This window comes from Sceloporus occidentalis, unplaced genomic scaffold, assembly GCF_023333645.1.
Source record: "Sceloporus occidentalis isolate IW3139 unplaced genomic scaffold, rSceOcc1.0.p SCAF_12, whole genome shotgun sequence".
Lineage (NCBI taxonomy): Eukaryota > Metazoa > Chordata > Lepidosauria > Squamata > Phrynosomatidae > Sceloporus > Sceloporus occidentalis.
This window is the reverse complement of record NW_028316992.1, coordinates 22137329-22155695: the sequence shown is the minus strand read 5'-3', so window position 1 is coordinate 22155695 and position 18367 is coordinate 22137329. Positions and strand designations below refer to the sequence as shown.

General features: G+C 39.5%; 1 protein-coding gene across 4 annotated transcripts in view; it reads right to left on the bottom strand.

Annotated features, from left to right (window-relative positions):
* Window positions 1-18367, bottom strand: part of LOC149305370 (arf-GAP with GTPase, ANK repeat and PH domain-containing protein 1) — a 385626-nt gene that overhangs the window by 98034 nt on the left and 269225 nt on the right. For all 4 annotated transcript variants that reach the window (XM_089477938.1, XM_089477941.1, XM_089477940.1 and 1 more), the window contains one exon: window positions 16043-16204. In XM_089477938.1, the coding sequence (XP_089334064.1) occupies window positions 16043-16204 (162 nt within the window). The remainder of the gene's footprint in view (window positions 1-16042; window positions 16205-18367) is intronic.

The window sequence follows — 18367 nt, the reverse complement described above, 5'->3', positions numbered from 1 at the left end:
ACCAGAAACCAGAATAAACCCTTAACCTGGATTGAACCTATCTGTGCCCCATTTGGTTGAAATAATAACTGGTACTCTAGGATGACTTCTTTCAAGTGTCATCTCTCTGCTGAAAGAAAATGGCACAGTCTGTGCTTTCAGGAGGTGGATGTTCTCCAGATAGACATCAATCTGTGCCCCTATTGGTGGTTCTCCAGCCGCCTGCAGATTTGGAGGCATAAATGGATCAGATTGTGCATAGTGCTTTGAGTATACTTCCCTGGCCATTTCATCTAGTATTTCATCAGTCAATCCACCTAGAACTCATCCATCAGAGCAGAGTCTAAATCCTGAGCTGCTAGTGTTAGTGGAAACAGATTCTTCTCTTTGCCAGATGCACTCTATGCAGAAATTAGTGCCTTCAGAGTTTTGAGCATCCCCACCAGTGGCTGTATTTGATCAAGAAACACTTGGGAATCAGCTAAAGGTGGTGGCCCATTTACCAGCAAGACCCATGACCAGGCTGATCAGGAATCCCAACTTAACTTTATAATCAGGAAGGTTTTCTGGGTGTAGTTGCAAACAGTTCCCCCGAGAGCCAGGTAGTGGGGAACTTTTCTTGGGAACCTGTGAAGACAGGAGCTGGCAAGCTTGTTTGGTGCCAGCCAACCACTGTGAAGGGGGCCTGCAGGGAAGAAATGAAACTTATTTCTGGCAGAGGACAGATAAGGAGATGATGGTATAGAGATAGGGAAAAGAACACAGAGAGACAGGGAACGGATGGTAATAGAGACAGGACAGTTAGCCAGAGGAAAAAACTCACAATGGTTTGGGGAGCCGTGAATGATTAAGTAGTTTAATGTGATATTGAAGTTCTTGTCAGCACAGGCAAAAAAACCCATGCTCACCCTAACACTGGTGATGTCTTTTTCTACAACGCACAGTGACTTCCAGTAAAATACAATGGAATTCCTTGGTTAATGCAACTTTGCCCCAGAGTTAGCAGTTGCATGAAGCCCTGGTGTTAGCACAGGGTTTTGTGGCATGCAAACAGCTGGATTATGGGCCCAATATGGGCTGGTCAGCCAGCTCTTTCAGCAGAGAGGTGATATGCCAGGTGCCATGCCATCCCGCTTGCCTGTCTCCAGAGCCACCGCTGCCATGTCCCTTATCTGTAGGAACTCCATGGACAGGCCTCCCAGCACACCACCGCTTCTCCAGTGAATGGGCTCACCTATGGGATCAATGAGGAGATAGGACAGAGGGATACCCCAGTCACATTTTGAGGGTGCCTGACTTTCTGCCATATTAAATCTTATCATCTATAATATTCCTTTCTCCCATATTAAATCTTATCATCTATAGTATAGGGTTGTGGCTACTTTTAACCCATTCTGGTATAGGTACCTAGTTATTGCTCCAAAATTCCATTCTTCCACTCTCTGATGCTCCTAGAATGACTTTTAAAAATGGCAAAAAGGTTGAGAAAACATATTTCCGCTTTGCTGTTTTTCTTCTTCTTCTGGATTTGGGCTGCCTGGATAGTGCCATACTGTCAAGAACCAAATTCTCTTTAGTTTTTACCTCTTTGATTTTTATGTTACATAGAATACACTACATTTGTCATCATATCCTAACATTATTACTTATTTTCAGCTTGCGTAACACCAGAAATATTTTTCCAGTAAAAGCTAATAATTGACAATGTCCATCATAGCTGATCATTTTGCTCTGATAGGCTATATAAATTAGTACCTAGTTTAATTTTTGAAGGTTGTATAGATGACCCCGTTTACAGACTCACTTAAAGAAAACTGCATTTAAAGACCATCATAATTTTTAAAAGGAATTGTGCTGATAAATGAAAGGGAAATGTTTACACTACAGATATTATTTCATTTATTGTGACTGATCATTCATCTGTGCTAGAGAGAAAGCAGAATCAGGAGAATTTTGGAACATAATGAGCAGAGGACAGAGCACAGCTCAGAGCTTGCAAACAATTTTATTCATGAATGAAAATGCAGACCAGATTTCCCTTGCCAATAATTTTGTACTGACTGTTCTGCATCTTTTCAATGATGTTCCTTAAAATTATTTAGATATGTTTTGGATCTTTTCTGGTCAATGATAGCTATGATCCTTGTTTCTTCAAGCCCTATTTTAGTCAAAATTCATTTTTTATTTGCAGCTTGAGTTTGATTTATTTTTTTTATTTTGTCCCTTTTATATTCTGGAAACTGTTCTGTTTGCAAAGTTAAACTTCTGTTATTTCTCATCTTTTACTGGATCATTATGTGCACAAATTAAAATAATTTGATACCATCTCACATCAGAAACTTGAACATTGAGAATATGTCATCACTCTGAAGTATCAGTGAATTAGAAACATCAGTCAAGAAATGGTGTTTTTACACAGAACTGTCATAGTCTTGAACATAAACAGCTTTTGCAACTTCAGGTACTTGGAAGAAGCATTAGCTCTACTAGAGTAATTTAATTTTCATTTTTATTTACTAAATTTACATCCTGCTTTTCTTCCAAGGACTTTTCTCTCTCCATTTTATCTTCACAAAAATTCAATGGGACAGGGGAAGCTGAGAGTATATGACTAGCCTAGGTGAGTAGAAACTAAGACAAGAATAGCTGAAAAAGGCTAGGTCATGCTAGAGTAGGTTGATAAGGTCTTCCAGTATAAACTCATGAATTAATTTCGTGAGTGGCATCCAGACTTGTACTCAATGGACTTCCTTTTGCTACAGAGAAGAAGGGATAAGCAACATCCCTGCTTCCCTATGAAGCTTGCTAGGCAATACTACAGAGAGCTGATTCAAATAGCTACAGGATGCTATGGAAAAGCAAGGGAGATGATTCAGGAGACTGCAGAAGAAAGGATAAAGAACTGAAACTGAGGTTCCTGTCCCTTCCTTTTGTTGGGGGTTTCCTTCCCCGACAGGAAAAAGCATTTTGTCCATGGAGAGACACATTTGTATCTAACATGATTGTGTGTGTGTGTGTGTACACACTAGGAGGACTAAAAAGATAATCTTCTAGAGACATCACACACTCTGTCCTCTGTGAGGCACCTTCAATTTGTAGTTGATGTATAGTGTTAAAGTTCAGAGATAAGCATGGATCCTTATGTAGCCAGCCAACCAAGACTGAGGAAACAGAAACAGGAGTAAGGAAAGTTGTAAGATGTATTCATTTTTTTTAAAAAAAAACTTCCTTAAGGAATACTCCAAAATGGGATTAATAAAGACTAAAGATGCCCAGTTGCCACAGAATGTTGATAGGTAGGGAAGACTTGATTATGGGGGAAGGTATGGCTGATGGCCTAGAACACTGAACAACAACACCAAACTGCAACATTTTCCCTATTTACAAAAACATTTATTAAACTATTTTAATATTTTGTATGCTCATATAGCTTCAGAACATTATTTGTTGTGTGCCTTTGAGTTGTTTCCAGGTTTTCTTGGCAAGATTTGTTCAGAGATTTGCCTTTGCCTTCCTCTGAGGCTGAAAGAGTCTGACTTATCTAAGGTCATGCAGTAGGTTTCCATGGCAGAATGGAGATTTTGAACCCTATTCTCCATTCCTTGTCCAACACTCAAATCACTACACCATACTGGCTCTCATAGCAGTATAGCTGTTAATAAATGAACGTCAAAGCAGGACTACTTGAAGTCCCACATTTGCACTTTTGAAGTTAATTTGAGTTCTGATTGATGTAAGATGGAGCGGGCAATTTGTAATCTCCTAGATGCTGAAGTGTTATGATGCATCTCAGTCCTAGCTACCACAGTCAATGGTGAAGTATAGCTGCAGTCTGAAGGGGCACACTGTGTGTCTTTATTTATGGAGAGAGAAACTTTTCTTTCATATGTTTCCAATGTTAATAGTGCTTCCTACAATATGTGTTTTAAAATGTATGTTATATCCAACTTTTCCCATCACCATTATGCCAGAAATGACTAAGCATTCAACCATTTCCCAATAGGATGTCTTTTGCTACAAATGCAATCAAGAAAACGAACCAGACTAAATGTGACGAACTGGGCAGCAGATATAGTTGAGGGTGACACTGGTGGAGAAGCTCTCAGAGACAATGGCAGTGGCACCATAGACAATGCTTGTTAGTACTGCACAGATGGAGGCACTGATATATCATTTTTGAACGTCTTTTACCACAAAAACCATATAAGACAATTAAAAAAAGGAAATAAGAGATAGTGCCAGAAAATGAAATTCCCAGGTCTGATGGCACTCTACAAGCTACTGGGGTACAGCAGAGGACCACTATGAGTGCTATGGCTAATAATGCAACTGGACTCAAGCCAAAAGGACGTTCAGCTGTTCATGTGCTCAGAGGTGAATGGAAAGTCTGAAGCTGCACAACACATATCATAGGAACATGGAATGTGAGAAGCACAAATCAGGTGAACCACATAAAACAAGAACTGTAAAGTATAAACCTTGCAATACTTGGGGTGAGTGACCCAAAGGGGATATTTAGAGTCAAATAATTATACAGTGTTTTACTCAGGAAATAGTCTAAGAATAAATGGGGTGGTATTAATTGAAAGACTGAAACTCTGGGCACACTTGGTTCCAAAAGAAAAACATGAGTCAAAACATGATGCTTGCGTAAAATACAGGCACTCCTCCATCCTATGCAGGTAGGAAAATCCAAAGCTGCACAAGACACAACGTCATCAGGGGCTAGCCTGAAGACTGAGTGCCCTCCCTCCATAACTGTCATCTTTCGGCCGTTGAGGGAGAGAACAGGCTGGCCCAGCGTCATCAGGGGCTAGCCTGAAGACTGAGTGCCCTCCCTCCATAACTGTCATCTTTCGGCCGTTGAGGGAGAGAACAGGCTGGCCCAGCGTCATCAGGGGCTAGCCTGAAGACTGAGTGCCCTCCCTCCATAACTGTCATCTTTCGGCCGTTGAGGGAGAGAACAGGCTGGCCCAGCGTCATCAGGGGCTAGCCTGAAGACTGAGTGCTCTCCCTCCATAACTGTCATCTTTCGGCCGTTGAGGGAGAGAACAGGCTGGCCCAGCGTCATCAGGGGCTAGCCTGAAGACTGAGTGCCCTCCCTCCATAACTGTCATCTTTCGGCCGTTGAGGGAGAGAACAGGCTGGCCCAGCGTCATCAGGGGCTAGCCTGAAGACTGAGTGCCCTCCCTCCATAACTGTCATCTTTCGGCCGTTGAGGGAGAGAACAGGCTGGCCCAGCGTCATCAGGGGCTAGCCTGAAGACTGAGTGCCCTCCCTCCATAACTGTCATCTTTCGGCCGTTGAGGGAGAGAACAGGCTGGCCCAGCGTCATCAGGGGCTAGCCTGAAGACTGAGTGCCCTCCCTCCATAACTGTCATCTTTCGGCCGTTGAGGGAGAGAACAGGCTGGCCCAACGTCATCAGGGGCTAGCCTGAAGACTGAGTGCCCTCCCTCCATAACTGTCATCTTTCGGCCGTTGAGGGAGAGAACAGGCTGGCCCAATGTCATCAGGGGCTAGCCTGAAGATACAGTATATCTTAATTGTAGATTTTTCTTCTACTGTTTTATAATTTTCTTGTACACCGCTATGATCTATGTGGAATAGCGGTTTATAAATAAAACATATTATTATTATTATTATTATTATTGGGACATGGAATGTGAGAAGCATGAATCAAGGGAAGCTAGACACTGTAAAATAAAGAAAAGAATTTGAATGTGTAAACATTGCATGTTAACACTCCCATAGCTGCAAGTGTATTAGACCTAGCAAAGAGCTTACATTTAAGATTAGAAAACAGATTTTTTTTTTGTTTCTATTTGTTAATTTCACTGAGTAGCTATTTACTAAGGAGTTCTCTTGTTCAACCTGTCAGTAACTAAGAGACTAAGCAATATTTTCATTCTTAGGGCTATACAGTATCTCTCCATAGAAAAATAGTTTTCTGGAAAAAGCAAATGAGAGTGAATATGTAAAAAAATTCTGTAATACAGAATACTGGGGGAACAAGTGATGTATTGCTCTGCTGGTTTGTCTTGAAGAAGATCGTGGGATTGCATCATATGAGGTGCTGGTGGGAGTCTTGCAGCCCTCCAGATATTGTTGGATCACAAATCCCAGTATTCTTCACAATTCAGGGGGAGGGCACCAGTGTTGCTGTGGAAAGAAGTGTGGACAAAAGTCCAAATACATCTGGAAGGACAATTGATTCCCACTCCAGATTTAGGAAGAGAACCATACAACCATGACATATGTTTGGCTCAACTGCTGTTTCCAGAGAGCCTTCAAAAATTAGCCCCACCTTCAGTCTTGGAAGTAACTACAGCACAAGTGACCAGGGCAACTTCTTTGCTCTCCCAGAAGGGTTACAGTGACTATTGGACTTTTTTGTTCTAAATTCACAACTGATGCTATTATCTATGTATATAGGATAAGTGGTAGATGTACATCTCAAGCAACATACCTTCCTGGAAAGTATATTTAATTCTTCAGCCTCACCTAGAATCCCTAACATCACAACCTTAATTTTTGTCAAGATTCAGTTGTAGTTTACCCATCTATCATCCTAAGTCACTGGTTCAAAATACCTGATACTACACTCTGATCACATGTAAATTGAAAAACAGAACTGACTATCATAATTACCAATGAAATTACATTCTCACAGCAGATATACTACTACCTGTTATTAAATGTAGGCACAACATACACATACACACACTAATTAAAATGGGAAACTAAGTAGAACCATGGATCACTCCTATGATAGTCAGTTGCCCCACACATCTTATACTGCTATGTATTGCTGTAACCTGCCCAGATTCCTTGTGATTGGGCGGGCTATAAATTATTATTATTATTATTATTATTATTATTATTGATACTGGATGGATAAAAGTACAGATTTCCTCTGAGAATCATTTCTTTTAAATTTTACTTGTTGGGCTTTTATTACTCCACTACTAAATTATTTTAGAAAGACAAAACCTGGGTTCTTAATGAGGCATCTGCCCTGATTAATAGATTGTGGCCAGTACCAAGGACAGCGCATTTATATGAACAAAATTCCACAATGCGACTATTGGACCAATTCTAAAGTAACAATTTCCAATCCTATTATTATAGGATTAGGAAATTAAAGGGCCACCACAGAAGATACAAGCAAATCCTTTAGTACCTTGAAACTTGTAATGGGCTACTTTGTTAAACCTAAAACTGATACCCTAATGTTCTAATGCTGCATGTTTGGCAGCAACCGAAAAGAAATATCTTAAATATTATTAAACATTACACTATTAAATATAAATTAGGTAGAAACAAGGGAAGGCTAAAAAAATTGACTAGGAGTTCAGATACGCTAAATGGCTAATATGTCCATTTTTCACCTGAAGCCCTCTCCAATGCAGTTTTGCTATTAAGCAAAACCTAAAGAAAGGTAATCAATTCCAACTAAAAAGCACTTATCCTGGAATGACTATGCGTAAGGCACTTCAAATCGTTGGCTGGCTGCCAAAACCCAGACAACCGCTATCAATGTTTCTGACTATCACAAGAGCACAAGGGGCCATGCATAATTGACTAGAAGATGGGCTAAAACTGTGCCCAATCAGTATGTGATCAAAAACGCGTGGAATATTCAGCGCCACTTGATTACATGGAGGCACGTCCTTTCACTCTCCTCATGAAATCTCTTCAAGGTCCAGAGTACTGTAATAAGATCATTACTGTCAAGCGGTACGAATCACAGGCAATGAGTCTTGGGATAGGAAGTCATACTTCACAAGCTTCTCTGGTTCCTTTATTTTTTTTAAACTACATATTGAGGCAGCAAGGCGACGAGGTGACAGATAATGATCACATCACTGTGTGGCAACTATAAAGGCACGTTTAAGAAAAAACAGAAATCAGCTTAAATCAGCTTAAGAGAAACTCCATTTCATTTGCTTTCTTTCTTAAAAATTAAACAGAATTAAACTGCACTCACTATTTTTATCAATTGAGTCTTTGCCATTAAATTAATCATCTGATAAGTCTTGCTATAATATGAAAACCTATTACCTCATGGGCAAAAGGCCAATTTTCTACTTACAAAACAACAACAACTTTGGGAAGGGACAGGGAATTAGGAAACTGAATAGTTGTTGAAGTTTTTTTTTCTTATTTTATTTCTTTCATATGCAAGCTGGTATTTAGCACGTTTCTTATAAGTGAGCCAAGCCCTCTAATAGGAAATGTAAAATAACTGACATACAGAGTACTAACACAAATAGCACAAATATAAAAGCTTGCTAGCCAAATGTCCCAAAACATGAAAGGAGATATAGACTGTAGAATAGGGGTGGGCACAGTATGGACCTCCAGATGTTGTTGGACAGCAAATCCCAGCACTCTACACTATGCTGGCTAGGGCTCATGAGAATTATAATAATTAATTTTAATTTGTTTTATTTATATACCGCTATTCCAAAGATCATAGTGGTGAACAGCAAGTAAGCTAATTAGCAAGTAAGCTAATTTGCCCCCAACAGTCTGGGTACTCATTTCAGCGACCTCGGAAGGATGCAAGCCTGAGTCGAGCTTGGGCCTTTTTTCTGGTCTTGAACTCGCAACCTTGTGGTTTTGAGTGAATGGCTGCAGTACAGACATTTAACCACTGCGCCACCAGGGTTAAATTATAGTCCAGCAACATCTGGAGGGCTGTACTTTGCCCACTTCAATGTAGAAGAGATTGTTTCTGAAAGATGCTGACATGCAGCCCCTTTAAAAAATACCTTGACTAGCAGCTTGCTCAGAAATTATGAGGTTGTTGTGACATCCTAATTACACAAATTCTCATTTATAGTCATTGTACCATTTCAATGACTGGAAGCGCCTCCCTATCCTACCTTTGAAGCTATGCAGCTCCCCACAACAGAGGAAATTCTGATGTGCTAGAGAGTGCAGTGATGACTGATGAAACTTCCAGCTCTCTCACACCAGTGGGGCAGGATGCAACAGGAGGCTGACATAACCCCACAGGGGTCCCTGCTGTTCCCTCTTGGTACCTTATGCTACCAAGAAAGAACTGGACAGGTCATCACACACCGGCCTGATCGCCAGTGCTTTCAAAATTCCTTGGCATAGAGTGTGGGCTGCCTGGCTTCAAAAGCAATTCATTTTTTTAGAGGGGGGGGGGAGGGTTTCTCCTAACACAAGATCTTGGCCATAACTAGAGTCTAATAATACAGTGATATTGTAGAAGACTAAATTATTAAAAATACAAAATAAACAATAATACACTTTTAAAAGAGGGCCTAAATACCCTAAAGGAACCAGATGCTGTTTGATCTTGGAAGCTAAGCAGGGTCAGCCCTGGTACTTGGATGGGAGACCATCAATGAATACCTTCTGCTGTGGGCTATATTTCAGAGGAAGGAACTGGCAAAACTATCTCTGAGTATTCCTTACCTAAGAAAACTCTATGAAATTGATGGGTCTCCATAAGTCAACAGGTGACTTGAGGGCATGTGCATGCACACAGAGTTTTTAAAAGTTATACTACGGGCCCATACAGTCAGGCCAAAATAAAGCTGCTTCGAGTCACTTTGGAAGTATGCTGTTTAAATGATGCATGCATCCTAAGAATCCAGAAGCCACACCAAAGCCATGTTCCAGTCCTGAGGTGTTCATTTTTTAAAATCATTTTTTAATCATATTTTTCATTTTTTTTCAACATCTTCCCTCAGTAAAGTATCTAATGTTTCAGGCAGAAGCAGAAAGTATACATGAAAAATCTTTCTGCTTTGCTATATGCTCTTTAATTAAGGCAAGGCATATTGGTGTTACTTTCCTGGTACTCAACAATAAAGGTGCTGTACCTACATGAAATTTATGAAATCCAATGTTTGAACTGATTGAATAGAAAATATTTGATTAAGTTACCAGCTAATCATGTAAGTTACCAGATAATAAATAGATGCAGCACACTGCAATAACACAATAGTAACAGAAGAACTATATAAAACATATGGCTCAGAATTTGCTACCTGTGTCAGAATGAATGACTCCAACGCAAGGTTTTTTGTAAGTAAATGTCTTAACTCTCCCTTTGCAAGCAAAACTTTAGAAAAATGTGGGAGAAGAATCTATGAGATTTTGAACGAACTCCATCTAATACTGCCTCTACAAATTAAAGCTCGAATACACCTAAAAAGGCAATGAAATGAATACAAAGGAAGTCTGTGCACAGTAGGAAGCAGCAGCTCTGACACTGCAGAAGTTGGAGGGAGGAATTCAGCATGCCTCTAACATCAGGAACAACCTAGCACCGATACCACTTCTGGCACCTGAGGCCATCAGACTGAGGAGTTCTGTAGATCTACCAGTTATACTTATGTACAACTGACCTCTAACACTGTAATGTTGTATGGGCAGCTTGCATTCAGACTACTACTGAGATAAAACCACTACAAGATTTGCACAACGCCAGTTATTACAAAATGGCTGTGACTGTGATTAGTACTATACCTACCTGGCATTTCCACAGAAAGTAACTCATGTACTAATACTCAAACCACTTATTTAGAGCCATTCTCTGGCAGCAACTAATGAGAATTCAAAGGAGGTGTGTGAGTGGTGGGTGGGAAGCTTGATAGCGCTCTTGGCCTTGTGCAGGTGCAAACAAAACCACTGCATTTACAAAGCATTTGCACCCAATAACTCACACCACAACCAGGAACCCTTAGCAATATCCTTCACTGACACTTTGGAACAACTTAAAGGAAATCATCACTCAAGTGTTTGCAAATGTTATGTTTTCTTACTGTACTACAAAACTGCCAAAACACCTAATACTAATATAATACTAACACTTCAACACACTTATTGATTTTCAACAGACACAAAGAACTTAGTTTTTTATAGCCTTCTGCTTTAAGATTTCCACTTATGCAAGTGTGTGCAGTATAAATCACTTCATCACAGTGCTTGTCCTTCCAAGAATCAGTTTTTCTGTTGGCTACCATGACACTCTTCCTTCCAACTGGGAAGGCGTAACTTGCAGCCTCTCCTGACCCTGAAGTTAACAAGAACTGAAAGAGCAGAAGAAAGCTTTCAACTTATTTAGTCTGCAATGAAGTGGGTTAAAACAATAGATGAGTTTCTCCTCCCTTGTCTTCGACTCCTCAGTATCAACATAACGGCCTTTCAACAGCTATCCTTTTATGTCAGATAGGCTGCGACAACTGACACTGAGGGTTTCCCAACCAGTGACCTTTGTGCCTTGCTTAAAAGTGAATCTCTGGGAATTCAGTTTAGATTTTTATTAATTTCTGCCCTCCTGCTTTTGAAATCATAGTTCAGCTCTGTATGTCACCTCTAAAACAGTGGACAAAGTAGCTGAACGTCAATGGAACTGCAGCTTAAATGGGGGTGGGGGGGGCAGAGTACACACTGAATAGGTGGCAGCCTTCAGAGAGGTGAATCATACTTTTTTCTTCCTTAGTATGGGCACTAAATCAGTCTGGCCCAAAACATTCTGTTACCGGACACAAAAGACAAGGTCATTCCCTCCCTTCCATTTTATATAGAGAAGCTGTCTGAATTAGCAGCTGAATCTTATTTTAAAGTGGGCCATGGCACAGCATCCTGCATTATACTTGAAAGTAGCAGGCTAGGTCTAGGGGGAAATTGTGGCATACACAACTCTATCTTCCAATACCTTACTCCTACGTCTCACCTCTAGCATCTGCTGTCCGAGGCAGCCACCTCACTCAGCCTAACAGTAGGGCTATCCCTGGCACTAATAGACCACAGCTTCAGCTATATAACTGACCATGGTTTTGTTGAGAAAATATAAGGTATTGGGGTGGTTAAGCAAAAGGTTTGTGACCTAAGCAAAAGGTTTGTGACCTCTTCAAATCTAGTTATGGTTTAGTATGATATGTTTCAATAGTCCACCTGTTCTAACCAATAAAACAAGCGGACACACAATAAAATGTATCAAGAGGAAATGCTGGTACACGGGGTTTTTACAGTCAGGAAGAGATATGAAAATGCCAGGAAAAACAAAGCAAAATAAAAGCTAATTCTGAAAATCTATACTTTGAAAGTGTTCTTGCAAAGGACTGCCATTTTAATCCTTCAGCACATTTGTTTTTTTAAAAGGTAACATAACATATATTTTAATATAAGAAATCACTACCAGCTTTCTATAAAAAGGCTGCTAACTCTACATTATGGAACTATGGAACGACCTGCTGGAGGAGATCTGTCACATTCCCACTCTGACAGCTTTTAAGAAAGCACTCAAGACGGACCTCTTCTGGCAGGCCTTTCCAACTTAGTTACCCTCCCCAGATATAGAGATATTTGCCCCTCATCTGTCTGCTCTTCCCTGCCTATCCTTCTGCCTATTTTTTGTTTAATGTTTTTAATGCCTTTAATGTTTAATGTTTTTATACTATTACTGTTTAATTCTGTTTTAGTACTGGGAATGGGGGGGTAGGTCTAGGGTTTGGTTTTTTAACTTTATTGTAACTTGATGTATTTTACTGTTGTAACCCGCCCGGACTCTTCGTGATTGAGTGGGCTAGAAATAAATCTTTATTATTATTATTATTATTATTATTATTATTATTATTACTACTACTACATTGGCATTCCCCCTTGTCTTGAAGCACATGCATGTACTTCTCTATTGCTCCACCACTGTCCTACCAGTAATCCCTGCCAGCGGCACCTATTTGGTGTGTGGAAGGACCCTGAAAACTCTTGTTTGAGTGAAGGACAAAATGCAACCTTGGGAACCTCATAGTCTGCTTTCTATGTCTACATGAGATGCTTATATCATGTTTTAGCTCTGAAGCTCACATCTATGTTATTGTATGGATGAACAATCAATTTAACACAAAGATTACTTACAGTTCTAACTACCCTGTTTCACCAAATTACAACTTCCTTCTCTCAAACTGTTCAGGTGATGATTGTATCAACCTACCATGACATGTTGAGTACTCATGCCAGCTCATCATGCATGTAACTATCCCATCTCAGAAAATTTTCTCTATGCTACAACTTTAAATTACTTTAAAAAAAAGATGAACATTATAAAGGAGAAGTGGAGCACAGGTTTCAAGCCAAAGTACCATAAACTACTACAGCGACAAAATAATGCTTTGGGGTATGTTTAACCCAATGTTTTGAAGTCATCCGGATACTTCAGCATCCATTTTTAAAAATTTAATTTAATTTGCCATGTGGAATAAATGTTTTCTTACTACTATTTCCTGGACCTTTTAAAAAAAACCTCTTCAAGTAAAATAGTCTTTGAAGAAGAGGGGGAGAAGAAAAGAGAATGTATGAGATCAGGTTATTTGAGGCATGTGAATACTAAGCTGATGGTAGAACATTAACTGACATAAGAAAAGGGTGACTGTCTTATGAAAAATATGTGGAATGCAATCCTGGGCTAGCTGCATGTCCAGAAGAGTTCCCTTATGCATTATACATATGGATTCTCTAACTGATGGATATTGATCTAAGTTACACAATAGGGTCAAAAAGCCACATAAGCTGCACATGAGGGAAACCCCTCTAGAAAAACAGGCAGCAGTAAGCAGCGGGATCATGGAATCCTGAACGTTCTTTTATTTCAGTTATACAAAAGTAAACCACACACTGCTCAGCATCTAGTGACAGTAACATTAAGTGCTGAATTTTTAGTTGCTTCGTTGTAAGATTGATTAGGAGATACAGAATAAGGCAAGAGAATTATAAACAAAATGGACATTTCTTCTGGAGAAGAAAAGAAACTAGGGAGTACTGATACAAGGGTGATCTGAAGTGACTAATGTCAGTGTGTTCTTGCCAGATTGGTTATGTCTATGAAGAAAATGTTAAACATTTGCTTGCTGCAATGACTGTTTCCTCAGTTTGTTCTGTCCTCTCTCTTTAGCAGACTTCCGAGGAAAAGATCTGGTGTTGTGTCAATTGTGCAGCTTTCAGGCCGAACTGCAATGGCTTTTGAATTGGCCATTAAAGCCCTTCACAGCCCAACATCCCAAGAATATTCCTTTTCATATGGCAGGTCCCTCATCCTCAGCATAAGCATTCAAAGTCTACTGTATGAATGGCCATTCTTTGAGTCCCCTAAGCATAGGAAATGAAGGCAACCATAATAAACAGCATCTCATCCACTATTGTCCTGAAACTGCAAGACTTCAAACTGCTAGGAAAAGAAGGATGGGGACTTTTATTGACAGAACTGTAGTACTGCTTCTGTCTTATTAGGTATGGCTATAATTATTATTTTTGAAAATATTCTGTCTTTTCACAGTACTGGTGTTGTGTTTTGCGTGTGGTTAAGCTTCCATTGCTTGAGTACTATGGCCCTATACAGACAGACCAAAATAAAGCTGCTTCGGGTCACTTTGGAGGTATGCTGTTTCAATGATGCATGCATCCTAAGAGTCCGGAAGCTGCACCAAAGCTGCACTCTAGTTCTTAGGAATGGATCGTGGCTTTGTTGTGGCTTCCGGACTCTTAGGACACATGCATCACTTAAACAGCATACCTCCAAAGTGACTTGAAGCAGCTATATTTTGGCCTGTCTGTATGGGGCCTATGTTGCCTTATTTACTTCACTTATCTGCTGCTTTTATGCATAGTTAAAATTTAAAGTATACAAACAAAAAAAACCTGTTGCCTTATATTTTGAATGGATAATAATACAATCACATACATTATTGGTAGGTCTCTGGGATGATCAAGTATTAAGTGCGTTTTTGCAACCCCCCCCCCAAAAAAAAAATTGCTGTAGCCATTGTTGTTACTGTGGGCTGACTTATGGCAGCCCTAAAGCGACCCTATTACAGGGTTTTCTTGACAAGATTTGCTCAGAAGCAATTTGCCATTGCCCTTCTCTGAGAGAATGTAGTCACCTAGTGGGTTTCCATGGCTGAGCAAGGAACCAAACTCTGGTCTCCAGAGTTGTAGTACAATGCACAAATCACTACATCACAATGGCTTTCCGATATTTTACTCATTATTACTTATGCAATTATTATACTGTATATCACAATACACTATATTATTATAATAGGATGAATGTTAAGTGACAAATTGGCTATAGCAACTATGTATAGAATAGGAAAGTTAGTCTTTGCTAATTTTGTTTTTGAAAGAAAGAAGGAATAAATTTACCATTCCCCCCCATGTTTGTGTGTGTTTTTTTGTATTTATATGTTTATGTATGTTTCACTTTATATCATAAATATAATGATTTTGGTTTGAGAGAAGTTTGAAACATAAACCCTGCTAGAATGCAACAGCAACAATTCTTCTGTCAGACCCTTTAGTGGAGACTACGATTGCATCTGCACTGTATAATTCCACTCTGACAACATTTTCACTGCCATGGCTCAATGCTATGGAATTCTGGGATTTTAGTTCTGTGAGACATTTGGCCTTCTCTGTCAGAGAGCTCTGGTGCCTCCCCCTGATAATTCCCAGAATTCCATAGCACTGAGTGAAAATAGTATCAAAACTGGATTATTTCTGCAGTGCAGATGCAGCCATAGTCTCCAATGATCAAAATGGAACTGTAAATGTTCACTCATCATGAGTTACCTCACTAGAAGCAAAACTCTGTGTATTAGTAACTGCACACTCAAGCCAAACAAAACAGTGCTTAATTTTTGTATATTTCACGTATAAAGATCTGTTCCCATCCACTATTTACAAATTGTTGAGTAATTTATAGAATGTCAGTAGTAATATGTGTAAAACGAATCACAGGCATACATACAGAACTATATATATTCTTTGGAATAAAACCATGATACTTAAACACTGATTGCAAAGATGAAAGCAATCCACTACATTTAAAAGTTGGGTGTGACTCTGAAAAATGGGTGGAGAAGATTGTTGATCTTGTCCCAGGCCATAACAGCACACAAACAACAAAACATAGTAAACACTCAATAAAAACTGAACCTCAATTCCACTTAAAAATAACCACGAATAGTCAGGGATATGTCAACACTATTTTTTTTTATCGAACACAAAAAGAAAAACAAATACCTTCTGCAGTGCCTGAGATACCATCAGCCTTAAAATTGCTTGTGCTTTTCTTCCTGCGATGTTTTTTTCGGTTTGCATGAGGAGAAGGAGGAGGGTCCAGCTTTGGACTTGTGGTACTAGATATACTTGGGCTGGAGCACACAGAATCTCCCAAGCCAGTATCTGTAAACAGGGGGCAAAACATGAGGAAATGTATATTTAGCTTTTTAAATAAAAATCATCAAGCAAGCAGTGCTGTATAAGACAATGCATTCAATTAAAAATTGTTCAAATGTATCTTAATTCTTCATCCAGAAATTCTCAATGATTACGTTCAGAAACCTGAAAGTCTCTACTTTGTTGTCTCCAGTCCTGATTCAACAACAATCTACATCGGTTGGTTACTTGCGTCCAAGAGATCTGAAAAACTATATTTTCTCCTACCCAGTCTGCCTGGGCCTTGCAGGAGCTTTCTTGATTGTCATTACACATGGAGGCAGAACTAGGAGAATCCAGTCAGCCTATCTGATGGCCTTGGTCAGGAAAATATAAATAGATACTATCCTGTTGATCCTCTTGGATCTCTACATAGCTTTTGCTATAATCTATCATAATATATTATTGGATTGCCTCTATGAGGTAGGAGTAGGATGTATGGTGATACACTGGGTCCCTTTCTTGCTGTGTAGTTGCTGGTTAAACAGAGTGGCAATGGGAATGTTCAGCTGTCTAGTTTATGCTGTTCAGTGCTACAGGATTATATTTTGTCCCCCATGACATTTAACATCAACATGTCAGTGGGAGCATGGGACTTGGTATACTAGTGACACCCTGATCTATTTATTTCCCATTACCATCAGTCAGATGAGTCTCTGTAGGTACAGGATTAGGGTTTGGATGATGTAATAATGGGTGGTATGAGAGGCAACAAACAGAAGGTCAGTCCCAGCCAAATGAAAGCTCTGTGAAGAGGCGGTTCTCATATCTAGGAACTGGGAAAGTGACCCATTTTGGATGTTTTTGCATTCTCCTGAAGGAGCAGGTGCACAGCGTGGGAGGACTCTTGAATTCATCTTTGCCACTCAAATGGCCTATACAATGGGCACTTGGTATACACTGGGGTTTGGTTTCAGCCCCCACCCTGCCCCCATACCAAAATCAGTGGATGCTCAATACTATGGCAGAGTAAAATGGTGCCCTTTATATAAAATGGCAAAATCAAGGTTTGCTTTTTGGAATTTATATATGTTTTAAAATGTTCAAGCAGTGGATGTTTGAATCTATGGATAATGAATTCGTGGATAAGAAGGGTTGACTTTTGTTTAGGCTTGACTGGTTCATGAGCTATGTTCATTCTTAGGAAGGGGTAACTTCACCACAGTACTTCATGCATTTCTAGCTTCTCATATAGATACCCTGTACTGAGGATGTGGTTGTGGTGGACCTCCTTTAAATCCTGCGATCCTTAAACCATATGGAGCAGTGGGAGAGAGTTGTTCTGGTTAAAGAATCCTAATAATGGAATGTTCTCCCCTTGGAGTCCCATTTGGTGCTGACAATGGCTTCATTTCGCTGTCAAGTTAGATCACAATTCTTTACCGAAGCATCTGAGTGTCTATTGCTTATTTTAGTCCAATTTTAAAAATATATATAAAGCAATAATAAAAAATGGACTATCAATGCAAAAAATTAAAACTGGGTGCATAATTGAGGTGCTGTGAATTGTTTTAATACTATTTCAAGCTGTGCTACTGATTGTGACCTGCTCTGACATCTTCAGATACAAGAAATAAATACTGTACTTTAATATATGTTTCTCTAATTTATTTTATTACAATCTACCAATCAATTTCTTCCTTCCTTCCTTCCTTCTTTCCTTCCTTCCTCATCTCATCGTTCTTCCAAACTGTGACTCAAGGAGGCCCACCATTTTATGTAAAAATGCACATAGAAAAGCACACACAAAATTACAGTATTCAAGCATATTTAATTAAGTTATATTATTTAAACACAATTTGAATAAACACAACTAAAATAAATAAATATGCACGGAGAGATGGCAGCATTCAGTGAATCTGAAGGGAGTCTTCAACACTTCTCAAAACTGATAACTATTACATGTTATTGCTGTTGTTGTATTCCTTCAGGTTATTTCAAAGTTATGGTGACTCTAAACAAAACCTAACACATGGTTTTCTTGGCAAGATTTGTCACTGCCTTCCTCTAAGTTGAGAGTATGACTTGCTCAAGGCCACCCATTGAGTTTCCATGCCTGAACAAGGATATGAACCCTGGTCTTCCAGAGTACTAATCCAACACTAAAATCACTCCAGTATGCTGGTTGAC